General features: G+C 49.0%; 1 protein-coding gene and 1 long non-coding RNA gene across 19 annotated transcripts in view; one reads left to right on the top strand and one right to left on the bottom strand.

The window, feature by feature from the left end:
* Nucleotides 1-1,341, top strand: part of LOC144202949 (uncharacterized) — a 4,756-nt gene extending 3,415 nt beyond the window's left edge. The window contains exons 2-5 of one of the 3 annotated variants that reach the window (XR_013327592.1): nt 30-557; nt 720-856; nt 920-991; nt 1,093-1,341. This is a non-coding gene — a long non-coding RNA (uncharacterized LOC144202949). Of the gene's footprint in view, nt 1-29; nt 857-919; nt 992-1,092 lie in introns of all 3 variants that reach the window. The other 2 variants (XR_013327591.1, XR_013327590.1) reach the window with 2 other exon arrangements.
* grip2b (glutamate receptor interacting protein 2b) lies at nt 578-27,800 on the bottom strand. 16 transcript variants are annotated; one of them, XM_077726076.1, is made up of 30 exons: nt 27,478-27,800; nt 14,207-14,284; nt 13,120-13,255; nt 12,908-13,053; nt 12,170-12,259; nt 12,025-12,100; nt 10,782-10,927; nt 10,551-10,698; nt 10,324-10,496; nt 10,066-10,242; nt 9,864-10,001; nt 9,604-9,790; nt 8,422-8,567; nt 8,280-8,360; nt 7,925-7,988; nt 7,553-7,698; nt 7,181-7,325; nt 6,953-7,092; nt 6,662-6,883; nt 6,419-6,587; nt 6,128-6,242; nt 5,910-6,051; nt 5,653-5,828; nt 5,150-5,305; nt 2,443-5,039; nt 2,226-2,336; nt 2,001-2,137; nt 1,760-1,924; nt 1,493-1,566; nt 578-1,024 (listed from the first exon to the last, which is right to left on the bottom strand). In XM_077726076.1, exons 1-25 carry the CDS (start codon nt 27,542-27,544, stop codon nt 4,857-4,859), a joined length of 3,447 nt encoding a protein of 1,148 aa, XP_077582202.1. In that variant the 5' UTR covers nt 27,545-27,800; the 3' UTR covers nt 578-1,024; nt 1,493-1,566; nt 1,760-1,924; nt 2,001-2,137; nt 2,226-2,336; nt 2,443-4,856. The 16 variants fall into 16 exon arrangements, with proteins under 16 accessions (XP_077582202.1, XP_077582207.1, XP_077582201.1 ...); XM_077726081.1 differs by lacking the exon at nt 27,478-27,800 and adding exons at nt 16,465-16,557; nt 16,666-16,681 and having other exon boundaries at nt 1,760-2,137; XM_077726075.1 differs by having other exon boundaries at nt 1,760-2,137.

Raw genomic sequence — 27,800 nt, 5'->3', positions numbered from 1 at the left:
CATTTTTTGAACCACTTTATTCTCATTAGGGTAGCACGGGATGCTGGATCCAATGCCAGCTGTCTCCGGGCCATAGGACAATATCCCGAATCCCATTTTAGGGTACAAGGAGATGGACAACCACACAGACTGGGGTGCCCACCACTCGTGGAGGGAGTCATGGTCAACCACAGTTAGTTTAGTCATGCTACAAGCCCCCCCGCCGCAACAGGGGCCCAACTCGGTACCACAACACCCGCAGCACGGACCGCAGCAGGGGACGCACCAACACTTTTACATCGGACATCCACAAGCAATGCAAGTTCAGACACACCCGGGGTCCTTCCGTGGGCCCGGGAAAACTAAACTCACTCAAACGTCGGCAGGACCGAGAGCTGACAGACGAGCTGACTGAACACACAAAATAGATTGACGGGACAAAAGATCTTGCACCTTCTTCTTCTTCATCCTGCCTTTATTTTCCATCGGCCCCACCAAAAGAAGGAACTTCTGTTTTTTTTTTTGAAATCCAAACAGACGACGACGAAAACGGCGTCTGACTTCCGCAAAAAAACATTGTGAGGCATTGGAGCAATAATATTCATATTTGACTTTATTATATACATAATGAATGATTCTTGGCTCATGGTCACAAGGCGGGTGTATATACAAGGTATTTCTTGAATAGAAGTTACGCTTGGAGGAAATGCATGTTCACGCCTTTTCTTGTTTGTCGACAGACCGCCGCCCCCCCAGATTGCGCCTTCATCCAGGAGTCTCCGACGCCTCAGTGAGCGGAGGCCGCTGACACCCTCGTGCTTTCGGGCCCGCGGATGACGACGACGTCGCCGGATTGCCGGCAAATCCTCACTGATGTGTAAGTCCCATTGTCGCCGTCGACATCATCACTTTGGTCACGTGACCTTCATGTCATTCACAGCGTCCAGTCGGGAAGAGTTGGCCGACGGGATGCGGGAGCAGTCGGGACGGTTGACACGTGGACACCGTCTTGGTACGTCGTGCCGGGTTGAAAACCGTGTCGCCACTGTAACAAAACAATAATGTTGTCATCTTGGGCAGTGTTGAAAAATCATTGTCTTTGTGTCACGAAAGATGCATTGGACAACGTGGAAGAGGAATAGGAGGAGAAGAACGGGTTGCAAACAAGTCCGGGCCTGCTTGTCTCACCCCGTGACGGCCGTGGGTTTGAGCCCCGCCATTGTGGACGAGGGCGACTGGCAGAACAACGCCACCATGTGGTTTTTCCACAGCCGGCGGTTGTGGTGGGAATATGCCAACCGCCCCAAAAAATACATGTAAAAATGTTTCAAGTTTTTTTCTAATAAAAGGTCATTGATCTTATGTCGCTGGTGTTGCTCCTTATTCTTATGTTCTTCTTACCAAAGTACGCTTTGCTCTGCTTACCAAACTTTTCCCACTTCAAGCTACAATAAAGTGTACTAAGTATGATCTAGGAATGAAAAGAGACAAAAGAAAAAGTACTACTACTTACTCTCAGAGGGTGGTGGCCCAGTGGCTAAGTCATCAGTCTCCCACCTGTGAGGTCCTAGGTTCAAATCCCAGCACCTGCAAAGATTTTCCAAATATTATTCAGTTAAAAGAATAAGTTCTAATGCCTAAGTGTTTAAGTGTCTTCAGTTGTGGATGAAACATTTTGACAAAAAAATGACTAAGTGTTTCACCCAGTTTCCAAGGATAAAACGTTTCAACACCCATGTATAAGTGGGGCACGAGTTGGTGTTGTGGGTTGCACACTCGCCTTTGCACCGAGAGAACGTGAGTTCGCTTCCCGGTGTCGGCGGTTCACTGACCAAGCAAGCGGTCGAGGGTCGGCCGAAGGCCGACCCGAGAACGCCTTTCGCACAGACAGGTCCCTTCAAGTGTCTTCCGAACTGCCGAAGGCAGTTCGGAATATAACCTTTTGCTGAAAAGTATGACTGAGTGTTTAATAAAAATTAAAAAGTTTTTCTTTTTTTTCCCTTCTTCTTCCATTTACTCACCTACATGGTGTGGTGGTGATCAACCAAACGACGACAGCGGGAAGCGAACCCGACTCTCCCAGACGGGAGTCCGGTGCACTAACCTCTGCGCCACCAAGTGGACTACACTTTTCTCTGTCATCGTTTGAGTGTCTTGACTGCAAATACACAGAAACAATTAAGTGAAAATGTGTCCCAACCGGGATTTGAACCCAGGTCTCCCACACGGGAGTCAGGTGAACTAACCTCTGCGTCACCAAGTACACTCAGCATTTGGGCATAAGGAGGAGCAGAAGGAATTTCGAAGCGGAAAAGTCATCATTGAGCCTGCCTGTTCTTGTGCCATCTTTGAAACGACTAAAAAACAATAAACACAATTGGATTTGGAGATATATCATGAGTGCAGGTGGAACTATATAGCCTTATAGAAACTTGCAATGTAGAAAACGGGAGCATTTCTTACCTTTCCGGCGACATGCGTCGAGTGCACGAAAATCAGCCAACGTCAAAGACAACAACTTCTTGGTGGACTTGTGTTCGTGTCCTTTAACAAACATATCGTCGTTGAAACCGACCCAAATGAGGACGTTTAGATTAAGCGATTAAAACCCCCAAAATATGTTTACAAACAAAACAAAGCTAAGAGGTATTCGCAAACCATGTTTCTCACATGGTCTTTTCCGGTCCGTTTCACTTCCGGCTCACAAATGTGACGTCAATTCCGAGAACGCCCTCGACTACTTTTTTTCTTTTTCAATGTAATAGTTTGAAATGAAAGCCTGGTATTATGGGATGCTACGCCTTTATATCAAATCCAAAGCCTTTAGTGTCGCAATACACAGCAAATGGGTGAAATATCATTCAACAAAAGTGCTCTTAAAGGGGGTCAAAATAGAATTCTCGAACCCAGGACCCTGGCAAACTTAGGCCAATACTCTAACCACTCATTCAGCAGTGGCTCCAAAGTTGTAGGTAAACAAAAAAAATAATTGTGATGCATTTTGGGCATAAAAAACATGAACAAAAGCTATTTCAATCCTGGAATTGAACTAGGATCTCCTGAGCCGAGGGTAATGCACTAAGCAGTTAGGCCACGACCCTCCAATGGAAATAGTGTGAATGATAGATGCCGCTGCTTCTCACGGGCCAAGTGAACACTTGTGCGACTTGGTAACATAAGAGGAAGTTAGTCGTGTTCGGTCTCCCATCCAAATACTAACTAGGACCGTGCCTGCTCAAATTTAGAAGGGTTTCCAGGGTAGTATGCCATTAGGCCAAATAGTACATAACATCACAAACTTGGAGTAACAACTAGTATTTGAGCAAAAGCCAACTTTGACCTGTTTGGTGCCCATTTTTTCATTGAGTTTGGCCCGCGAATAAGATGACGTCAAAAGAAATCATTTTGAAAATTTACTTGTAAAACGTGACATGACATGACAACAAAAAACATAAGCGGACATTTGTGCCAAAGCATTGTTGACTTGAACATTGGCGACCAGAAAAAAAAAGTCCAACGTGTCCGACCAAGGACATTTTCACGTGACACATTAAGAGGCAAAAAGCTGCTCTGTTTTTTTTTTTTTTTTTTGACGTTTACGAGACATGAAATTGAAACTCCACGTTGAAATGCATAGAAAAAGCCAACGTATTCGCATCAACACATTTGGAAGGCTTTTCTCTTGTGTCTTTTGTTGCCATAAAAAATGTAAAAAGTCATGACTGTATTGACATGACGTTGTCTTTTGTGCTTATCGCTTATTATAGCTTTGATTTCTTGTCTTAGCGGTATTTTGGGTGACGTTAACTCTTTGGCCGCCATTGAGGACATTAATAGACGCCCCAAGGAGATCTATTTTGGTTTCAATCTGTTGGGGAAAGGTCACGTGACAGCGCCCGATCTGCAAACGCCAACGGTGGTCGCCGTGAGGGTAGCGCTCTACTTTGTGAGGCGTTGCTTGACGACGGCGGTGGCCTTGGGTGGGGGTGCATCAAAGAGGTGTGGCCGTGGAGTTCATGTGACGGGCACCAGGGCCCCTCTTAACATCCCTCTTAACATCGCTAATCCACAGATAATTGCCTGGGACGGGGCCGCCTTCCGGAAGAAAACAGCGGTGGGGGTGACGTTGATGTAAAGCTGAAGGCTGCCTGCCTGCCTGCCTGGAATGTGGGGGGGTGGAGGGGGGGGGGGGTGTTGAATTCAAAATATGCCACAGGGGAGTTTGGTGCAAGTAGCTGGAAACTTTGGCCTTGAGGGCGCGCTACATCGTGGTGGCGGATGGCCAGGGCAGGAAGCACTTTGCCGTTGCCATTGGCAACCACTACATTTTTTTTGTAAGGGTCTTTTGCCAACTCTCTAAAGACTGTCCTGGCAAGAAATTGGACATCTGTGGTTGTCAATGGCAGGCAGGCAAAGAGTTAAATTGGATGTCATTTCTGGTCAATTCCACTTTTTGGGTGATTTCATGGCCATTGGTGCTCACAATAAAAACTTTTAAGGTTGACTTTGAATAGCATTGAAAAAAGTAACATGATCTTCTGGAGGTGGACAACATGTTTTGGGACACTTTGACAAGTTATTGCACTGAAAAATGTTCACTTTTTCTTCTTTCCATGCAATCTAGATGTAGAAAAAACAAGTCCAGAGTAAGTGGCTCCTTCGGATGCACTCTTACCGTAGCGAGCCTTCACGTTAGCTTAGCGCACGTCCGCGGCCAAGCCGAGAGTGACTTTAACTTGGGACCCCGCCGTCCGGTGGCGAGTCAAAGCGCCTCACACGTCAGAACGGGCCTTGAAAAAGAACCTCCCGGTGGGGACGGCGCCATCTTGGCTCGCAGCTTTTGTCTTTTGGAGCCACCAACCTTCCAGTGTCCGGCGCTACAGATCCAACAGGTGGCGGTCCAGAGCGTCGTGGTGGTGGTGGTCGTAGTCGTCGTAGTGGCGGTCCTCGGACCGATCCGGCGGGTTGCGGCTGACCACCAGTTCCAAACGGTCGCCGGCCTCCGTGATGAGCGGCACCGCCAGGCAGCAGTCAAAGTCCCGAGTCCGGACGTGGTTCACCTGCGCATGGATGGACGGGAAAAATGAAAATGGCGGCCCACGGCGAGGAGGCGGGACCCGGAGGCGGGACCCGGAGAAGGGACCCGGAGAAGGTCCTCCACGGCAGACACCTGAAGGATGCGGTCGTAGGCTCGCAGGCCCGATCGCTCGGCCGGTCCGTCGGCTCGCACCATGTTGACGTAAACGCCCTTCTCCAGGTAGCCGTCCGACACGCTGAAGCCAAAATCGTCGCTCTCGGGGTCTTTCATCACCGTCACCTGGGCATGCTCACCAAAAATGGCCGCATTACAAATGGTGTTAACATACCTAATAACGTAAATGCTTATCCTTTATATATTTGAGGCGGAGCCATTTGCCCCTTTGAAATCGATAATTGTCATTTTTTAAATCCATTTTTTCATTATTTTTAAGTTCAAAAATCATTTTGTAAAACCTAAAAAAAAATCTCAAATAAACATTGTTTTAGATCTATAAAAAATCGAATATTCGGGGCTTTAAATTCAGTTCTTTTAATCCATTTATCAAAAAAAAACAATCTAAATATTCTATCAAAAATGGTCGCCAACCAACTCGACGAGCTTGCTTTAAAATAAATGAAGTATGCGTGACTGACCTTGTGGAGCTCCAGAGGGGTCGGAGAGAGCAGTCCCTGCATCTCCTCCTTGATGCGCCGCGACTCCCACGTCAACGAGGCCTTGGACTTGAGCTCCTGTGGCCCGTGGTCCTCCAGCGGGAACACCCCCGGTCCCAAATCCTCGTCCGGGCCCGAGTGGATCTCCCGGAGGGCGTCTGGCGGAGGAAAGCGCCCCAAATGACAGACGGCGGCGGCGGCTCGAGGGAGGGCGCTTCCGGCCTTCCGACCACGCCCACCTTCGTCCAAGTGCCGTCCGAAGAGGGAGTCCCGCCTGGAGAGCGAGAGGCCGGTCCGGCCGCGGCCCGGGATGGGATCCCCGGACGCCCCGTTGGCGCTCTCCACTCCCAGGCTGATGGCCGTGCCGGTCATGATGGACGCCTGGCGGGAGGAGGAGGGAAAGCGTTTGAGACGGCCCCGAAAAAACAATCCAAAAAGGAGACTTTGTAGCTTTGACCTCAATCTCTCGGAGCAATTCGGACTGGCCGCAAGTCTCCAGGTCCTCCAGGGCTCGACACCAGAAACTGTCGTCGGAGTCCAGGAGAATCCCGTCCGACGCTTGGCCCAAGAAACTGAGTGGAAAAAAAGACGACGTTTGATAGGATGCCGGCTGACATGCACGACTATCTGCCAAAACGTGATGAAAATTCAAATACAACTCATGGGGAACCGACAGAAGGGGGCGGAGTCAGCTCCAATAATCACGTCTCATTGGCTTAGTAAATAATGTAAGCTGGAAACGCCTCACCTGGCAGGTTTCTCCCACTCGTCTTCGCTAAAGCCGCCGTCGCTGAAGGGGTAGTTCCTCCGGCAGCCAAGAGGGGGCGTCGTGGCGCGCTGCTGCTGCTGCTGTTTGGCACCGCGCCACTCGTGAGGGTGAAGCGCCACGCCGGCGGACGCCTGGTGGCTGTACGTCCCTGCGTCGACCGACGTAGCGGAGAGATTCAAATGGTAGAAATCCCGAGCGGTTCTGGTGGGTTCGTCCACTCACCCTGGCTACAGTAGCCGGCGTCCAATCCGGAGCCGTCCCAGGAGTCCAGGGCCGAGTCCACGCTGGGGACGGTGGTGGCGTAGAGTTCCGACAGCTTGCCGCTGGTCTGCAGGCTGTCCGTCAAGTCGGTCAGGTCGTCGTCGTCGTCGCTCAGTTCGTTTTCCGTGGCTTCGTCCGCTTCGCTCACTTCGCTCACTTCGCTCTCTTTTCTGTCGTCTCCGCCTTGTCGGACGGGAAAAACACTTTTTAAATGGCGGCGCTTAAACGGAATGATATGAAATTTGGGCCGACCGTCAAGCATCTTCTTAATCTTGAGCGTGACGCTCTCTCCGGCCATCTGCAGGAGGTGAATGGCCTCGCTGAGGGGTTTGCCCTTCAGGCTCACGCTGTTGATGGCCAGGATGCGGTCGCCCACGTGGATGGCGCCCGTCCTTGCCGTGGACACACACACACACACACACACAGGGCAGTGCTCGCAAACCGACCGACCGGCCACTGGGCTCCCTCGGGTCCACCTACCTCTCGGCCAGGCCTCGCTTGGTCAGGCCCGAGATGGTGATGGGATCGAAGGGTTCCTCGGTTCCCGAGATGGTGATCCCCAACGGGCCGCCGTAGCGCTTCAGCTCCACCGTGTAGATGATGCTGCCGGAGGTCTCCTGCTCGTCTGTTGGATATTGAAATACGCCATCCAGATGTTAACTTCCGCTTGTTTTTATACAACACGTGGTGAAAAAAATCAAGTCAATAATACCCGGCCACTTGTGGTTTGCTAAAAGCCAACCGCCATAAAGCAGCAATTACTTATCGTAATGTCAAAATTTCCGTAACAACAGCGCTACGGTGTGGTCATGTGTGGTATTGCAGTCATTGGACTTGCGGCGAGCGACTCACCCGAGTTGTCCTCGTCCTTACGGATCTTCAGTTTGACCAGTTCCTCGCATTGTTGCAGGATTTGCTCCGCCTCCTCGCGGGAACACGTTTCCAAACGGACGTTGTCGATGGACAGAAGTTTGTCGCCCGGCTCCAGGGTTCCTGTCCTGGAGAGACAGCACTTCATGGGAATTGGGCAATTGGACATCCAGGCAGTGTTTCAATGCGTATACCTTTGACGGCCAATCCATTATGACCGGGAGCGTATTCCTTTGCCCTTCCCGGTCAAATGGATTGGACGTCTAATGGCGTCAAAGCCGGCCAAGGAGAGATTCGCCAGTTTGATTGATTTGCACGTTCATTGTTGTCAAATGGCAGGGAATGGACGCTTACCTGTGCGCCATGCTTCCCTTTTTGATATCGGAGATGATGAGAGGTTCTCCTGCCTTCTTATTGGCTGTGGGGGCAAAAATGGGATGTTAACGGCCAACAACTTGCATTAAAACATCATTTTAAAATGTTTAAACTATTCCATTTTAATTTTATTATCATTTTTTTAAATGTATTTTTTATTATACAAATGTGACTGAAATTGCGTCAATTGAATAGATTCATTTTTACATTTCATTAATTTAGATTTTTGTAAGTGATCATTTTTTCCAATGTAGCTACCCTTTACGACCGCAAGGGGACGCCGTAATGCCATCTGTTTAATGAGACCAGCGCAAGTGTTTCCGTTCCGACGTACCGCTAATGGTGAGGCCCAACTCCACGCCTTTTTTCTTGGGCAATTTCACGTGGAAAGTTCCACTGCTGGGCACGACGGACTCTGCAAAGAACGGACAAAAAGTCAAGTGGATTTGGCTAAAGTCCATTTTGGGTGGCCACACCTGCCACGTCAAATTCAATCTCCAGAGCCACTTTGTTGGTGAGGGCGGCGTCACGCAACAGCTGGTTGGCCTCCTCCAGAGTCCCGTCCTCCGTGGCCATGCCGTTGATGGACAGCAGTCGGTCGCCCACCTGTAGGAGGCCGCACCTGCCGGGGAACACGGGGGAGAGGCGTGTCCAATGAAAAACTATTTTCTATCGTTTTTTTTTTTTTTAGATGTACGGGGTTTGCTCCTTGACCTTTTTATTTTTGTGGAAGAAACGACATACATAGGTTCTATGTTGAAATAAGAAGGGGGAAAAGTGAAAAGAGAAGGAAGCCCCCCCCACCCCCTGAACAAAGAAAGCAAATATGATTTGAGGGGAACTTGGCAAGCTAGCATCAAAGATAATGCGTGGGAGAGCAGGGGGGTGCCTTCCTTTGCAAAGCTCCCCCACAAAGCCAAGCAAGCAATCCATATCGCAGCGCTAAGGCGCTACGGCGCTAACAACAAAGCAAGCGCCGTCGTCACCGCATTCATTCCGTCTTTAGCGCACCCGCACGCGCACAGGAAGCTGTTTACTTGTTCATCGATCCCCGCGGCTAATTAGCCTTTCTGGCGTGGGTGAGAGAGAGAGAAAGAGTGAAAGAGAGGGAGAGAGAGAGAGGCCTGGGGGAGCGCAGAATTGACTGTGCATTTTTTAGGGGGGGGTGTTGAATCGATCCTCCCACGCGCCCGCGCGCTCATTTCGCTGACATTAGCGGCCAGAGCGTGACCGCGCTCGGCTGGGGCGGAGCAAGGCAACGTTGTCACACGTTTAGGCTAAATTCATATTTCATTTGCGTATCATTAACCAAAAAATACAGCGCTGCCGAGAGCTTTGCTGCGGAGGTGGCGGGAGTACGTACGCACGCAAAAATATTCTCTTGCTATACATACGCTATTCATGTTTGTTTCTAATTTTGTAATAGCCGCGCAATGATTTTTGCCCTTAACATTTACGACTTGTTACTGAATTGTTCTTTAAAAAGCGAGTGTGGCAGACGTATCACGTGACGAGCCACCTCTATGGAGAAAATGCTAAATCTATGCGTGACGAATGGCACACAATACTAGATAGCGTAACACACTGACGGTCCAAAATCATCAAAGAGAGTCAAAGACAAGACAAGAAGCTGCCGGGGGAATAAAAAACGGGCTCACCTTTCGGCCGAGCTGTCGGGCTCGATGAATCGGACGAGGGGCGGAGCCGAGAGCGTCTCGGTGGCAAAGATGCCTCCCTGCAGTTGGACGCCGAAGCCGTTGAGGGGGTCCCCCGTCAGGACCACCTCGCCGGTCTCCACGTGGACCACTTGACCGCCGGGACCCACCGAGCTGGACGCCAGGGACACTGAAAGGACATCCAAATTCAGTACGTTGAGTACTACATCCCAACTTGTAGGGTCGTAAGAAGACAAACTCACGGGAGCTCTTGTGATCCTTCTTCCTGTGCCGGCGTTTGAGAAGAGAGTTCCGAGGGCTCGTGGGCACGCCGGGCCTGGGCAGCGTGTTGGAACCCGCCGAGTTGGCGGAACCCGGAGAGAAAACGGCCGTCACCAGAGCTAAGGTTGGGAAAAGCATCGGTCAGAGCGCTGGCCGACCAGACAAAGCGGCGGTGGCGCCGACATTTGCAGTAGTCCAGGTTGTTGTTGTTGATGACGTTGTTGTTGTTGGCGGCGGTGGCGCTCGTCCACGACTTGTGCAAGGTGGCGCTGGCGTTACAGTGGATGGAGTTTGCGGGCGGCGGGCACAAGTTGACGCAAGGCTCCCACGGGTGAGGGTGCTCCGACTTCTGGACCTTGACTGGAACGTGAGACGCACGACAGCTTCTTCCAATGTTCTCAAAAGAAGCGTCTTCTGCTTGGAATTGTATAAAGTACTTACTGGCATCACCTTGCGCCTTCCCAGCCATGCGGGTGTGGCGGGCCGGGAGCAATTCCAGTCGGACCAGCTCGGTGGCGCTGGCCAGCAGCTGCGTGGCCTCCAGGACGCCGCAGTGCTCCGTGGACGTCCCGTCGATGGACAGCAGGTGGTCTCCGGCGTGCAGCGCCCCGCACCTGGACGGCAGCCGTGAGTGAGGCGGCCTTGGAGACTGACCTGTACGTACGTACCTGTCCGCCACGCTGCCCGGCTTGACCCGCTCCACCACCACCACCCTCTTGTTGCGTTGGCTGGCCGCCGTGAGCGCCACGCCCAGCGCCGCCCCCGGCGGTTTGGCCATCTCCACCAGGAGCGGACCCGACGCGTCGCTCAGGGTGTCTGGCGAGAAGGGGGGAAAAAAGGAGGCGTCGGCTTCGGCACGGGCTTCCTCCCCTCCACGGGCGGGCGACTCGGGAACGCACCCACGATGGCGACGTCGTACTCGACGTGCAGGAGAGCTTCCTGTCCGCACTGGGCCAACACGGCCAGGGCGTCGGCGTGGCTGGCGTCGCGCAGCGGCACGCCGTCCGCCGCCAGGAGGCGATCGCCGGGACGCAGCGTGCCCTCCCTGACGATGCAAATGACCACAACGTTAGTGGGAAATGGGCAGTTGAAACCGACTTTGGGGGCCAAATTTTCCATTAACAAGATAGGAGGACCTAAAAAATAAGATGGGCCAAAATCAAGGGGGTGTCAGACCGTTGGTTGGGGGGCCACGTTAACCATTTCATGTGGCCCGGACCATTTTAGATAGAATATTTTGATTTTTTTTTTTGTAAATGGACACAAAGTCGGCACTCGGGATTTATTTTCTCGGGCCGCACAACATGATGCGGCGGGCCATATTTGGCCCCCGGGCCGCCACTTTGACACCCTTGGCCTAAATTGAGCAATTCCTCACAGAAAATGGCAGACTGTAATTAAAGGCCCACTTTTGAAAGACATGCCTGGCAAATGTACTGTAGCTAAGCCGAAGTGCTTTCTTTCAAGGGTTGAATTTTCCCAAAAGCAACAATGGAGAATTTTTTGGTGTGCTTTTTTTTTTTGAGGATTTACACGCGGCGACGGCTCCCACCGGACATGTTGACGGCAACGTTTTAAGTTGTTGTCGCCTTCCTTCCGTCTCTTTAAGCCTTTTTCTCATCGAGGCGAGGAGGAAGTGTTGGGGGGGGGCTTTTTGGGGCGCTGTAGCCAAAGCCACCATTAACTGGCCTCGCTGAGAAGGAAAGCAGCGTGAACGCCTGCTTTCCTTCGGGCTGACCCACATTTTCTAAGGCAATTTTCCTCGCCACCGGGAGACGGCCGAGCCGTGACCAAAGCCCGTGTCTTTGATGCTGGGGTCACTTGTGAGCAGGTGGGAAAGGCTACTATTCAATCTCATTCTATTTTGCCCCCCCCAAAAAAGAACAGAAAGTCCTTTTGACTTCCAATCCAATTGGAATAGGAGGACTTGAAAGATTCAAAGACACAGAATAAGAAGCAAAGCTTGACTTTTTGGAGAATGTGATTTGGATGTTTTCATGTTGCCGCTGTCCCACTTTAGCTTTTCTTTCAAAGGCAACACTGAATAAAAATAGCCGGCGCGTCAAGCCGAAGCGCAATGACGACTTCAAAATGACGCTTCCTTTTCCAGCTCGCCTATTAGCACCCTCGCCCATCACATACCTGTCCGCGGGGCCACCGGGGCGGACGTAGGTGACCGCCAGGGGGCGCGACTTGTGCCAGTCTTGGTGAAGGCCACCTGGGAGGAGAAAGATGGCTTCCGTTTTTCAGCTCACCTCGTTTTTGAAGCAGATTTGGCCACATTTACCTCGGAGCACAAATCCGAAGCTGCTGCCCTCCTTGTGCAAACAGATGTCGATGGTCTTGGAAACGGCGCCCCCGGATCTGCAATCGGGAGCTAAACACAAAAGGAAAAAAAAAAAAAGACTCAATCGAAGGAGCACACATCGGGCTGATGATGATTGATTTCACGCCGCCGTGCAGAGGATGCCATCGATTAGCTTAAGTATACGGCCGGAACATCAAAGACCATCCGAAGACACCCGGAAAACAAAGACACGGACATCGAGAGATCAAAAACGCATGACGGACGGGGAGACATTAAGGGCAAAAAGAAGCAAAGACATCAAAGACACACCCTGGGAGTTGTCTGAGACAGACATGAAAAGTCATCAAAGACGCGCCCAAAACGGGGCATGGTGAATAAATAATAGGCGACGACCAGTACGTGCATCAAAGACACAAATATTAAGCTTCAAAGAGGCCCAAGAAGCATCCAAAACCACTCTTGTTGTCGTGTAAACGTTCTGTCGACACGTGCTAGCTAGTCGTCTCCGCACTGAAACGTTAGGAGCACGGGTGTCAAAGTGGCGGCCCGGGGGCCAAATCTGGCCCGCCGCATCATTTTGCGCGGCCCGAGAAAATAAATCATGAGTGCCGACTTTGTGTTTTAGGATCAAACAGGAATTCTGCTCGTGAAAGAAATCACGACAAGGATTCCCGGGGCGGGAAAACGGACGCTAGCGGTTAGCATTTGATAGCATACCTGTGGGCGGCAGCTCGTACTCCACTTCGAGCAGGACCCGTTCGCCGACGTTCTTGAGGAGGCTGATGATTTCCTCGTGACGCAGTTTGGTCAGGTTGATGCCGTTGACCGACTTGATGTAGTCGCCCACGTTCAACTGGTCGCTCCTGCAACGGGGTCAGGCCGTGCTTTATTAGCCGCCGCCGCCGCCCGCTCTCTCCGGCCCGACGTACCGAGCCGCCAGTCCGCCGGGGCGCAGGTTGGAGACCCGCGGCTTGCCGTCCTTGTCGGTTCCGCCGGAGATGGTGAGGCCCAACGTGCTGCCTTCCTTCTTGACCAGCTCCACCATGGTCACGCCCCGCAGCGCTTCTGAGCAAAACACACACACACACACAAAACACGGAAGCCCACGCAAACAAACACACACAAAAATGGAAAGATAAACACACAAGATAAGAAATGCGCGTATTAGACACCCCCGTACGCACGCCTCATCACACAAAGATAAATGAACAAACATGACAATACTGAAAAGGAAATAAGGGCGTAGAATCGTTGAAAAAAATAAATAAATATTGAATAAACGATAATAAAAGTCAATAATAATTTGCTCTCCCACCCAAACACGCATGAAAAACACAAGTAACGTCAATACCCAGGAAAAATATCTCCACATAGACACACATAATAGTGCGCACAAGTACTTTAACGTATTATAATAGCAGAACAACAAACTACATTAGCATGACATAACATAGCATGGAAATGTAACTTATTTTAGCACAGCATAACGTTACAATACAATAAGGTATGGTGACGTAGCTCATTTGATTTTAGAATAATGCAAAGACAAATAGCCAAATGCATGGCCATTAAAACGTGGACACACACACACACACACGTGTGTGCGCGCACAGCCCGACAAACAGGTGAGACAGAGTGCCGCTGTGATAGATTAGCGAGATTAAGTCAATCCCCGAGGCGACGCTTGGGTTCACTGAGGTGTTTCACACACACCCCAAACACACACTCACACACACTAGCGCGCACACACACACACACACATTGGCGCACATTTATCTGCAGAGATTGACTAATGAGTCATACGGTGGATCACATTTGCATGAAACTGGAGTCAATTTGCCGGGTGTCATTCATTTACAATCTGGTCTTTCATAAGGTCACTCGCCGCCAGTGACGACCGCCATAGGCGTCCAATCAATTTCAACTCATTCACTGGGCGAAATGAACTGTCCTCTTATACCAAAGGTTGAAATCCAATGAAGGGGGGGTAATTGTAATGAATGTCCGTCTACGTGCCTGGTATGCTGTGTCTCCTGGAGGCGGCGTTGTGCTCCGGTCCAGAGACGTCTTTGCTCTTCCCGTACGGTCCGTCATCTGCGCACAAACACAACAAACGGGTTGACTAAAAAAAGCGGATTTTGGTTTGCTCATAGCATCAAACTTCCTTTAAGAAAATGAAGGAACATTCCTTTCTCATTTTTGTATGGACACACCATTTGAAAGCCTCAATGTTCGCATCCCACAAGAACGTAAATCGGCAAAATGCGGCCCTGGATTAGCCCGCGGAATCCCGGTTCGAGACCCCTGTCCAAGTAGTTCAAGAAACTTTTCCCGAGTCTGGCACGCTCTGCCAAGCGGGCGCTGGCTAAGAGATTGCAGAGGCGCCTGATTGCCATCATTAGCATGCTGAAATTGGCCAAAGCCACATGTAATTAGCCGCCGTCCACATCACAAAGAGTCACCGTCGTTAACTCGCCTTCGCACGCGCACACACACACGCACTCCCGTGGGACGCGTGCCGCCCACGTAAGCGGGCCAGTCGAAAGAACAAGCAGTAATTAAGAAGCGTAATGGCTTTTGTGTTGCGCTTAATTGCGGCCCGATGTGTCAGAATGGGGGGGGCTTCGGAGTTTGGATGGCGAGGGGGGCAGGGGGCGGGGCTTCTATACTGCTCACGAGCTATCTGAAAACAATGGTGACAGATATGATGGAATTTGAAATGCAAAAAGATGAGGGAAGGAGAGCCAGCATTTGAGAGTTAAGACCAGACCGTCATCAAAGACACACAAGACACGATGCCATGATTTGTCAAAGAACCTTTTTGTTGCTCCTTCTGCCTGGCAGGCACTTTTTAGCTTTTATTTTCACGACACGGTGCCGTCAAACCAGAAATTAGCGTGACCGACCGCGTTCCCCAGATGGAAGATGAGACGACGGTGAGGATGTAAACCCCCCCCCCGTAGCCACCGTCGGCATGATAACGACACGCGGTCGGAAGCAATAGCGCTCTCCCATTAGCTAGCGATCGATCCGTGGGATTTCCCCCGAGGCCCGGCGGGCGTCGGAGTACCGCAAAACGAGCCGTCGGGCCTCCGAACGCGTTGGCTCCCTCCCGCCAAATAGGATGAGGCTGCTTTGACGAATGCGTTATGGGGCGCCGTGTCAGCACAGAAGACATTGGGTGGAACGAGTAGGCTCCCAAAAAGTCCACCCACTTGAAATTTAACGGACCTTCATCTGACGTTTGACGCAACACAAGCCACAGCAAACATCTGCTCGCCGGCGTCCCCGCGGGCATCTGCCGCCCCACCATCGACCCACGCGGAAACAACATTTGCGCCGCAAATGGCACGTGTGGCAAACTGGACCGCTGGTTTGGCATCACTTGCACAAAGTGCTGCATTTGCTGATGGTGGGCGCCAGTCAATGGAGCTGAAAAATACATGGCGCAATTGCCTAATTTAGCTCATCACAACATCAGAAATAAAGCTAGCAAAGTGGCAGATGTCTGCAAAAGTGACATTCGGCGGCAGTAAAGCTGACGTTGGCCTCGGGCAGAGAAAAAATAGCCGACAAACGTGGGAACGTTAGCCGGCAAATGTTTGGCCTTCACCTGAAAACATGAAATGGGAAAGCCACATCAATTAGCCAGACACAAATGAGCAGACACACCCATTACAGTAAAGATGTATATTAGCCAGCAAACACAGAGAAAATGTGACCAGCAAACATAAAAAAAGCAAAAAAATCTTCTTTTAGCTAACACACTCAAACTGAACTTTTAGGGGACGGCACAAAGTTAGCTAGCAAACTTTTTTGTAAAAATTCTGTAAAACAAACATAAGATATGCAATAAACGATCTCCCTGAATTTAGCCACAAATTTGTCATTAAAGACGAATACTAATTTGCAAATGAAACCTTGCCAGCAATGGGAAAAATGCAGGGCTAGCGTCTAGCGCCGTCAAAGCTAAACATGCTAAACGACACCCTCCGCTGATCTCACAACTTCCCCGCCATCATTCCCGTACGATGCCCCTACAGGCTCGGAGTCCCTCCAGCCCGGTCAAAATTAAAAGGAATGTTCACTGGAGCCTGCCAGTCGAAATAAACGATATGTCGAGCGCCGTCAACGGCAGCCGAGGACCGAGAAACCAAGTTTGTGGTCCCGAAAGAATATTTCTCCAAGTAACGTCCTTCCCGGACTACACGGCGCCCCCTGCACCCCACTCCATGCCACGACAGACACCCCCGATGGGTCCTCCTGCCACTCACCGCCACCGCCGGCCCCGACGTCCCTCCGCAAACCGCAAAACATGACCGCCGACATGGACGAGATCGGCCGCCTCACGCGGGAACGCTGGCGCGCTAACGGGAGAGAAAGGAGAGAGCGCTAAAGCGTCGGGAAATGGGAAACGGGAGATAGAGAGAGAGAGAGAGAGAGAGAGGGAAAGAGAGAGAGAGAGAGATGCGGACCGTCGAGCGCTCGGGGAGTCGACTGCGATGATCAAAGATGACTGGCGCTTACGTTACTACCGCTCCAAACCCCCGAGAGAGAGAGAAAACAGAGAGGGAGAGAGGTAAAGATGTCAGGAGGGAAGGAGGTGAGGATGTGAGGATGTGAGGATGTAAGGATGGGGGGGGATGGGAGGGGGGGTGTAAAGATAAAGACATGTAAAGATGTCACAAGGAGAGAAAGTGACAATGCGTGGATTGCCAGGGTGGAGGGGGTGGAGTCTGCAGTCAGCGTGGACGCCAGCATTTACTTAAGGTATGCTGAGAGACACCAAGAGGAAAGAAAGTCAGGCTGAGGAGATCAAGTTGGAATGCAAGGAGATAAAGGTGTACAGAATTAAGGACGTCGGGATCCCGGGGGCCACCGACATACAAGGGGAAATGTCTGTGTGAAGATGCCAGAGAGGAAAGTTCGCAGATGCAAAAATTTCAGTAGGAGAGAAAAAGAAAGAAAAGGATGCTTGGGGTTATAAAAGGCTGTGAGAGAGTCTGCAGACAGTAAGTATGGATGTGAAGATTACTTGGGATGAGACAGAGAGAGAGACAGTGAGCTGGACAGACAACATGTTAGCATGCCAGCAAGTGAGGATGTAATTGAAGGTGTATGGATTCCAGAGGGGGAGGCGGGATGCCAGATTACAAAAGAATGTCAGGATAATAGCGCGTGCCGCTGCAAAATGGGCGCTGTGCACTAAATACGGATGTCAGCGTGACTTGGGGAGAATGGGACCACCACAGAAAGTCAGCTAGAAAAAGTGCTTAAGGTGCAAGGAGTGTTGAAGACGTATGGATTGGATTCCATCGACTTCACGACGTAACAACAGAAGCAAGAGACGATGAGAAGATGTCAAGATGAAGGAGCGCCACGATGGATGTATACATCTGATGAAAAAAAATTATAACAAGGGTGAGAGGATGAGAGGGGCTACACAAAATACACTATTGGAATAAATTACATCTATCCTCATAGGTCTCTACTTTCCAAGTTACGAAACCACTTGTGGAAACAATGACATAATAATCCAGACAAGGTGACCATGTGCATATAGCAGTGTGCCCTTGCACCCCCGCGCACACGCACATTGACATATTTGAAAGCATTTACAAACACACGGCGTGCACGTTGCCAGTCATAAGGCTTATTTACGCTCCGTCTCGCAGCGTGAGCTTTTTGGTCAGTTGTTTTTGGAGCCCGCCTCTGCCTGACCTACTTTTGGTTCCCTAAAAAAAATAATAAAAAGTTCATTCTGCATCTTTGCATCAGCATCACTTGGCATCCCGTCTGACTCACACAAACGCGCCCGCAGCTGCTTTTGCCGCTTCCTTCCTTCCTTCCTTCGCTTGTGTTGCGTTCCAATAGCCAACGAGGTGGCAAAATTCGCCACAAGAGAGGACAAGTTATCCTAAAATTGGTAAATTAGCCACAAAAACAGGCGACCTTAACCACAGAACAGAAGGAAATAGCCTAAAAACGTGACCTTCACCACAGAATCGAACAAGTTAGCCGCTAATGTTAAATTAGCTAGTAAACGCACCACAGAAGACTAGAATACATTTGACAAAATAATAGAAACACATGACGTTCACTGCAAAAGACGAGAACATAGCAAATAAATGTTATAGATAGCATATAGATGTATATAGATAGCAAATGCGTCACTTTATCCACAGACCGGGGGAAATTAGCCAAAAAAAATGATATTTAGCAGGTAGCCAATTTAGCCTATAAATGTTAAATTAGCTAGCACACATTTTGACGAAAATAACGAATACATTCAACAAAATTACAGCAAACACACGACGTTCACCGCAGAACACGAGATATAAGCCTATAAATCTTAAATAAAGCTACCAAACATCATTTTTCTCAAAAAAGGGAAATTAGCCTACAAAATTATATTCAACATGTATCGTGCCTTCGCCACAGTTATCTTATAGTGTTAATTTAGATAGCAAAGCAACCACGAGAATAAAGTTTACAAAATAAGACTGAAAACACGTGATATTCACCACAAAACACGAGAAAATACTTCAGAAATGTTCATTCAAGCTAGCAAACATCTCACCTTACGCATAGAAAAAGTGTAATTAGCGTTTATAAAATGATACTTACCAGGTAGCGGGCCTTCACCACAGGACCCAGCAAGTTAGCCTAAACACTAAGTGTGAAATTAACTAGCAAACTACGTATGGGGAAAAGCGCTAATGGAGCAAATTGAAATAGGCAGGCAGACAAGTGGGAATAGGGTACACTAAACAGTCCTTATTACACAAACCTGTTCACTAAAAAGAAACCTTAAAGCAAAACTCGGGGAAAATTAAGAACCAAATTTACAGGCGGGGGCGGTGCTTATAACCGGGGACACATAAACAATGACCAAAAGTGGACAGTCGCAATCATGTGACGTCATCGGCCTACTTTAGGCCGAAGTCATGTGTAAACGATAAATGAGCCAACAAACTGGGGAAATTAGCCAAACAAATCAATTCAAACATTTGATTTAAAAATGAAATTAACTGGAAAACATGAGACAGTAAATTAGACAGAAAAGGCACTCATGTTATTAACAAAACTAGCCGATGAACATGGCGCATTCCCCTCCAAACAGATAAAATTAGCCTTAGAATGCCCTACGACCCAGTAAATATGTAAAGTAAGCCAGAGGACAGATGACAATGAGCCTTTAAATCTTCATAAATGAGTCCACAAAAAGTGAAATGAGCTACAGAACAGAATTAATGAGCTTACAAATGTGACATTAGCCCTCAAACTTGAAAAGTTCCATCGTAAAAAATGTGTAATTATCCAGCTAGTATTTGCCACGAACCCAAAAGCATGCAATGAGATGACAAACACGACAATTTTCCGGCGAGAGAACAACCCCTGGCGTGATGATGACAAAAACTAAATAGCCCCAAAATGGAATTTCGCCCAATTATGTCACTTGTGCCGCATATCGTACGCCCGTGCCGATGCCCGAGCTAGCATTAAAGCACAAAGGAGGATGGCGGCAAATCAAGCACACTTGAGAGTGACTCATAACGCCGTAGCGCTGGCGTGGCGCTGGCGTAGCGGTGGCGGTCCGACTGCCGGTCTTATCTGGCACTCCCTCCCTCTAAAGGATTGGAGTGCAAATGAATAGGCTCTGGGATGACGGCGGCTAAGACTCTTGAAGTGGCAAATGACAGCCAGCGCGTGCGTGCACGTCACAAAGTGGATGGATAGCGCGTGCGCGCCACAATTATGAGCTAAAGTAGCCGGAAAAGTCTGCCGCATATTAGCAAACGCTGGAAATGGGGACTCGGTGAGCCCGGGATAAATTAGCCAGAAAATACTCGAGAGTTGGCACAACTGCGATAAGAAGAATAAAAACTTTTGTGGAAATGGGCTTTAAACGGCTGGAAAAATGTGGCTTGCAAAACTAGCACGAGACAATTCACTAAACAACTTCCCTTGTAAATGTAGCATCAGCTAGCCAATATTCAAAGAGAAAAAAAGCAAAAAAAATGTTAATTGTGTGTGCACATGTAAATAATATAGAAATAAAAAAGCTGACATGATTAGCCAACAAAACATTTGCAATTAGAAAAACTATGGTGAAAAAATTGACTTTAGCCTTGATAGTATTAAAAAAAAAATGGAATGTGACATAAGCTAGCAAACATCAACCCCACAAAAAGTTTTTCTAAAAATACCTACTACACATGTTTTGGTGAACGACCTATTTGAAAGTAAAGCAAATGAGAATGTAAAATAGTTGTTATTTCCTTCTTTGCGTCTTAATTCGGCCTCCATCTTGTTTCCCTCCCTCTCGCGGCCGCTGGTATAAATAGGCCGGCCTCATGTCGAGGCGCTAATTAATCTCCAGCGACACAATCAAAGGCGGTCGCTCGGTGCATCTGCATTTCAGAGAGGGCGGCGGGCGAGGCCACGCTGACGGGGAAACAACAAAAGGTCAGACGGGAAATCACGCGCTGCCATTGACAGCCACAGACGTCCAATCCATTTTGACCGCTAGGGGCAGCCAAGGACAAATTCAAAAAATACATGTAAATTCAGCCTCTCAATGCCGTTTTAGCCAGGAATCTTAGCTTTGTCCATCCTGAATCGAGCCACCAAAAAGTCCCGAAAAAACGCGGGAAGTCTTCCATTTTGGTTCGTAGTAGCAGACACGAACTGAATGTAAAAAGAACAAATGAATAATAACACAAGCCCCGAAGATCGTCATACTTGGCTTCACCAAATTGGGTCGACACGTGGAGCGTAGGTAGAGCCGCCCAAAAATCTGAACACCTGAAAAGACTGCGCGCGTCTGCCATTTTGGTTCCAAGCCGATATTTCCGGGTCGTATTTTCGGCTTTTTCCGACGGTTATCAGATTTGAAGTAGACAGGCAAGAAAGAGAGAGTAGCAAAAACAGGAAGAGACACGCTAAGCCATTTTTTTGACAGGCCGACACCGGAGCCCAAATATCTCCCTTTGCGTGATTTTTGGGGCGAGCTCGTCAAAAATCTCCATGTGGGCCCAAAAGGCGTTTGGACGCTTTGGTCCCCGTTTTCCTGCCATGGACGAGGCCGGCCGGGCTCCACTTCAAAGGCGGAGATCCCCAAATTCATTAATAAATGATCAGAGGGGAACGACGCTCGTCAGACAAACCGACAAACGTGGGAACCAACGGCTTCACAAATCACAGTTTTTTTTTCCTTCAAAAAAGTCGCCTTTCACCACGATAGACAAACCGGGATGATATAAAAACGAATACTACTCTCATGAGAGGCTATTTATGGACACATCCGTGAGCCAGTGAAGGAATAAACATGCATTATTCTCTTCGACCCGTCTGGTGATCGATGCCGGCCCTCCCGGTCAAAATGCTTTGGACTGCCATCACCGTCCATAAGTTACTTGACAATTCCATCGATCCAATGCGAATGGTTTGGACATCTATGGCCATGAAAAGCCACAAATGAGTTTGTCACCATGCTGATGACTGACATTTGTAATAAGCACAATCTATTGGAGGCACTAAATGATTTCAAAGCTTTGTTGACTATGTCAAAGATTCCCGTCCAATAGGATGGGTCGCCTATGGTCATCACCTTTTCACCAGCAGTCATCACAAATGCACGAGGAGTACAAAACAGTCATTTCCATGTCCTAACAAGAACATCCACGAGTCAAAACACATGAATAATGAACACGTTTTTGGTCATTCCAGACGGCCATTGGAATCAATGGCTCCAAAGTTTTTGGAGAAAAAAGACACGCGAATGTGGCCATGAACGGAAGCAAAGGATACATTGGGTTAAAAGTTGGAGGTGAGGGTGAAGTGAAGAGTTTCACCTTTGTGCAGCAGAAGTCGTCTTTTCAATATGGCTTGAAGAAAAAGCATGGCCGCCACCTCCTCGCTCGCAGACGGGAAAAAGAGGGAAGCGTAACTTGGGTTTGCACCCCTCCCTCCCTCCCTCACTCTCTCGCTCACTCTCTCGCTTCACCACCCCTAAAACACCTCCCTCCCGCCACGTAATCAACTTGCCTTTTATGACTATTTTAACGACAGTCAAATGTATTATTGGGGTCGGCGCTCGCCGACTTTCTTTTTGTCATTGCACCATCTTGTGATTATGCGCAAAAAAAAGTTGCCGCTCTAAGCCTGGGGGACTGTGGATGCCCCACTTTTCCCACTTTTTCATTCCGCCATTCGCCAGATTCCCCGCGTGGGGGGGGGGGGGGGCACGGCACCCCACGGCACGCCAGGTGATCAAAGTGGCGTGAAAAGATCAAAGCGCCGTTCGACAGGTGAGCTCACCTGACCAATGACGGACGGCCTAATGACAGATCGAAAACAATGTTTATTTCAGCTTTTTTAAATATATTTTTAGATTTGAAAAAAATGATTTTTGAACTAAAAACAGAAATAATGGATTAAAAAATGACAATGATTGATTTAAAAGGGGCAAAATCGGGAAATGTGATATACATCTATACTCTTCATTTGAATTTGATCCAAAAACAGAAAGTCATGATTGACTTTCCCGGGCCGCACAAAAGGATGCGGCGGGCCACATTTGGGGCCCCCGGGCCACCACTTTGACACCAGTGTATTATAGTTTGCATAATGGCATTGTCAGTTGACAAAATTGGATGTCGACAGGCAAACGATTGAACTTTCTCATGTACATTTTTGCCCAAGCTAGCTAAAATCTACTGTTAGCAACCACCCTGTATTTACATTGTAAAACTAGCATTGCTATTGGCCTTATTTTTTTTGCCCCGTGGTATTTGAGAATAGGTCTGCTGTGATCCTCGCCAGGTTCACACGATTTAATTTTAGGCGGAGCGCGACGAGGGGAAGGCCAGTCAAACAACGCTAGTCGTCGTCTTCCTCCTCCTCCGCGCTGTCAAAAGAGGCCAGCCAGCGATACTTTTAAAGTACTAAAAAAGAAACCAGACTTTGTTCTGTACGTTGCTTCGTCTTCAATGTAGAGGTGAAAATAAAAACAACTGAAGCGAGCGAGAAAAAATGTGCCAGAAAGAAGACGTTTCCACGTTGGGAATGTCAAGATGACTTGGCGGATCCCAAAAATCCACTTTTCTAATTCAAACGTGACCACTAATTTGCCCGGCAACAACCGAAAGCGTCCGACGGCAATAGACGTCAACGGCGGACAGAATCCACCACCACACGCTTTTGTCATCCTTCCTGACGCGCCGATTTGTTTTGTCATCATTGATTATGAAAATGTGGCCATTTGCGACTTGCGCCCGTCACCAGCGTGGCGGCTTGTCGCTGCTCCCAATGTGTCACAAATGTGCTTCGACGGGATAAAACATTCATCAAAGACACGTCGGCTGGCTCACTGGCGCTCAGCTGACGGGGAAAAAAAAAAAAAAACGACTTCCTCCCAAGAAATCAAACTCAACCACGAAAGCTTCCAATTGGATGGATTCTCTATGCAGTACGTATTACAAATGTAAAAGGCCCCAATTCCCGATTTCAGCGACCAATCGTTAGCTTGACCAAAACGGAGCGGAAAGCAGCCAATCACAGAGTTGGTTAGAGGAGCTCAAGCGAGATTGAAAACAGTCGTTGGCGCCAATCGGCGTCCAATCCTTGAATTCAAAACAGGTCAATTATTGTCAACAATGAAATAAGCTATATAAATCTGTTTTTTATGGATCTATTTTTCAACAAGATACATATTCTTTTCCAAAATGAATCTTTCAGTAAATCCACTGCTTTTATTCCAAATCATTTGTTTTTTGTGGGCTTCATTTCTCTTTACTATTAAAAATGGGGATAGGAATGAAAAGCACCCTGACAAATCCCACAAAAAGTCATCATTCACTTGAAACGAGCGTATTTTCTGGATTATAATCGGCCCCGGAGCTCGGGTCCCGCGAGACAAAGAGCGCACGACCAAGAGGGCGGCGACCGCAATCGATCCCGCGCCCGAGTCAGCCGAATGAAGCGCCACGCACGACGCGCCTTGGCCAGCGACGGCAAGCAACGACGGCATCCGTTTTTGCCATCAAGGCCATTTTTCGGGGAAGCCGGCACGCAAAGTTTTCAGGCCGGCCGGCCGGCGAGACCGAAGTCAAAGACCAAAAGACGATAAGCGAAAGGCGAAAAGATACTTTGGCTACCCTTGCTTTGGCGCCGGACGACCCCCAGGCGGCACTTGAGCGACACGGAGAACATCCCCTCTTCTTCTTCTGTCAGCGAGCGACATGGCCCAAAGAGTCAGCCCGAGACGGCGGCATCCTTCTGCTTCCTTACGATTTTCCTCCCCTCAAACTAGCCTCTCTCCCACCAGTCCCTCTCCATCCCTCTCTCTCTCTCTCTCTTTTTTTTCTTTCTCTCTTCTCGCTCGCCCACCCGTGTGGGAAGCGGCGCCCAATAAATCCGCCAGCGCCGCTTGGTTTCAGGCTGGCGGCGTTTGGCCCCGAGGAGCAGAGTCCAGCCAAAGGCCCGCCGAGAGACGAGGTCGCCATGACAACGGCGGAGGCAAAAAAAAGATCAAGGATGCCGGGATTCTTCTCGTCGGCCCACTTTGGAAAGTCCGACGTGAAATTCAGCAAGTTGTAGCGAGGGGACCACGCCCACTTTATTGTCAACCGCTCGGATGACCAACAAAGACGGAAAAGTCCGTCTGTGAGGAAATAAATGAACGCCACTGACATTCACTGAACAATTGACAAGAGTTCCAATGTGAATGAAGCACGCACGCGCACAAAACGGCTGTTTGAAGCACGAGTTGCCATGGGAACAGAAATTGGCCCGACGCGTCGGCGGCGGCGCACGTCAAACGTTTTTGACAGTAAACTTTCCCCCTTTTGAAAGCTGGAGCTTTTCTTTTTTTACGCTGAAAGTCAACGCGTCGGGGTTCTACCGCCCTCTGCTGGTGGCGGTTTGAGTGCCCTCGTATTAAAAAACTATTACCGGCCGGCAGCCAACAACAACCAATGTTTTAATGACTACGAACTAAGTAAACAAACAACAGATTTTCCAACTAATGAATCAACTATCTAATGAAGCAAACAACCAAGCAAATGACGGAGAGTCTATGAAGCAGCCAATCAAGCAAGTATCAAACTAATCATCACTTAACTCGGTATAAATGAGCTCAATAGTGTGCAGATACAGTCATTTCTTTCAATCATCGTCCGATAAAACACAAAAAAAAAATGTAATTCGACATATATAAATGAAATTCAAGAAGAAAAAACAACATATATCGCATAAAACGTGAAAAAAACTCACTTAGCTGTGCCTGCCGTCGTTCGCTCGGGCGCCGCCATCTTAACTTTTGACCGTAGACTCGGACACACTTCCTGGTTGGACTGCTCACAATTCCTTTTGTAACTTATCTACGTGCAGGCAGGCAGACAGGCAACACTTTTCAGGAATGTGCAATCCAGGAAATTTCCTTTCGATTCATAAAGTATCTCACAAGTACAACGTGCGATGATTTTTTTGACATTTTCCCTTCAAAGTAATATGGAGTTGAAAATTGTCTATCGGGAGAAATGGTCAGACCATTTTAAGGCCAGAAAATCGGCTAATTGATCAAGCAACCAAGTCGCAAATGGAGATTAATTCCCTGACCGCTAGTAGGCAGTGTTTGGCTTTAGGAGTCGAGCAGATTTTTTAAAGTCCATATCATACGAAATAGACGCCATCAAAACACTGTCTGTAAAGGACGGCTATCTTATTAAGAACGAGAAAGCAGGTATTCGTGTTGGACAGCCCGGCCTTGACAATAAATAATGGTGGCTTGTGTGGGCGAAGGGCGCCTGCAGCCAGTTTAGATGCTAACGTGGAGCGACTGGTCGCCATCTTTTTTTTTGCCCGCTTGGCCTTCATAACTCCATGACATAAATTTCGGCAGAACTTGGGCTCAAGCCGCCAGAAAAGATCCAACCTTTGCATTGACGGTGCGAGACGTCCAATCTACCCCAGGGGGCCTCCCTTCGTCGTCCCCGCCCACTCCTCCATCCACCGCTCCGCCACCAAATAAACTCCGAAAGCAAAAGTCAAGCCGCTGGCTCGTAAATCTGAGCTGGGCCTAATCTGGCTTTTCACACACATTCCTGCAGGAAAAAAAATAATGATAATAAAAGCATAAACCACTTCTACACTCAAACGATGGGCGTCCCATCCTTTCGGAGTGGGAGGGCTGACGGACATCATTCAACGTGTCCGTCCATCCAGATTGGTTCTTACACTCCTGCTGTGTTGTGTCTGTCTACAGGAGGGTTTTTTTTTTGCCATTTTCTGGTCTCTTTCTGCAGTGGGTGCGTTAATCCAAGTGCTGTAGCTGTGATTTATTTGTGTGTGTGTGTGTGTGTGTGTGTATGAGAGGAAATGTAACGGAAGAGGAGTTTGTTGTCTGCAGCGCATGACTGGCGGTCACATGCAATTAGGAATGTTGCGGCTGCAGTGGCTATCTTCACGCATGCTGCACACGCAACACACACACACACTAAACATACACACACTTTTCCAATCTATTTATACTAGCTCGTCCGACGCTTCCATCCCAACCGATTGGATCTCCATCGCCGTCAATGGCACTCCATGACTGCATTTAATATGTGCCATGTAGCGTGGATGTTATCGCTGTTTTTATATTTGTGGATTTTCGTGCAGAGGCTAAAGAGCTAGCAGTTAACAAGTTGAATGAATAAAGGAATACTCACTATGACTAACGAGGGTAGGGTTACTTATTGGTTGCTGGATTGCAAATTTGTCATGTTTTTTTTAAATGGTTAACTTGTTTGGCTTGAGAAAAAGTTGACTTTAGGGTTAGGGTTGCAAATAGAATCCAGTGGCGATCTGTGACAACGGATTGGCCGTCCATTGCTGTCCATGCCACTGACCTCAAATATCTGTCCTCTTCCGTGGATTTCTATCCATTAATGGAGTCATTTCTGTTTGGATGGAATGATTCCGTTATTTCCATTGGTGTTGCTCTTTAGGAAACTTTTCATGGATTTGTGGACAGAATGGATGCCTTACACCTTATCAAAACACAATAGATGATTGACATCCATCATCCATTGATCAGAGGTGATGGCCACCAATGAATGAAAGCCATTCACTCTCCAACCTTTTTTGACCTGGCAATCAGTGGGTGAGTCAGATTTAACGAATGGACAAACACCTGTGCGTGGGACCGCATCGACTTTGGGCGCGCATGCGTGATGTAACGTGACGTGACGGCCATTCGGGCAAAACCGAGCCACACGCGGGCTTGTTGGTGTTCTTACCGTCCTGGCGCAGCCGCTGCAGGCAGAAGAAGCTCAGGTTCCTCGGCCACGCCGGCATGGTGATCATCAGGAGGAGGAGAAGGAGGAGGAGGAGATGGAGGAAGAGGACACGGTCCGGTCTGGTCCGGTCCGCAGGGGTCGGCCAAGCCAACTCCCGCCTCCGACCTTTGAGGACGCAGAGCGAGCCACCGGACCGCTGCGGCAGCGGAATTGCCCCATTCCACAAAGACGCACGCACGCCCACCCGCCCCCTGCCACCTCCCCCACTCGCATCGAGATACGAGCGGCGCTGGGCCCGCAGCCGAGCACCCAACTCGAAACAA

This window comes from Stigmatopora nigra, chromosome 10 (assembly GCF_051989575.1).
Source record: "Stigmatopora nigra isolate UIUO_SnigA chromosome 10, RoL_Snig_1.1, whole genome shotgun sequence".
NCBI classification, from domain to species: domain Eukaryota; kingdom Metazoa; phylum Chordata; class Actinopteri; order Syngnathiformes; family Syngnathidae; genus Stigmatopora; species Stigmatopora nigra.
Note: the sequence above shows the minus strand (reverse complement) of the source record. Positions and strands in the feature narration are given on the sequence as shown.

Coding starts and splice junctions, on each gene's coding strand:
- grip2b (XM_077726075.1), bottom strand. CDS start 27,544: ATGATCACCATGCCGGCGTGGCCGAGGAACCTGAGCTTCTTCTGCCTG. Junction 13,256..14,206: donor CAGGAGACACAGCATACCAG/GCACGTAGACGG, acceptor TGTTTTGCTCAG/AAGCGCTGCGGGGCGTGACC. Junction 8,568..9,603: donor CCCGACAGCTCGGCCGAAAG/GTGAGCCCGTTT, acceptor GTTCCCCGGCAG/GTGCGGCCTCCTACAGGTGG.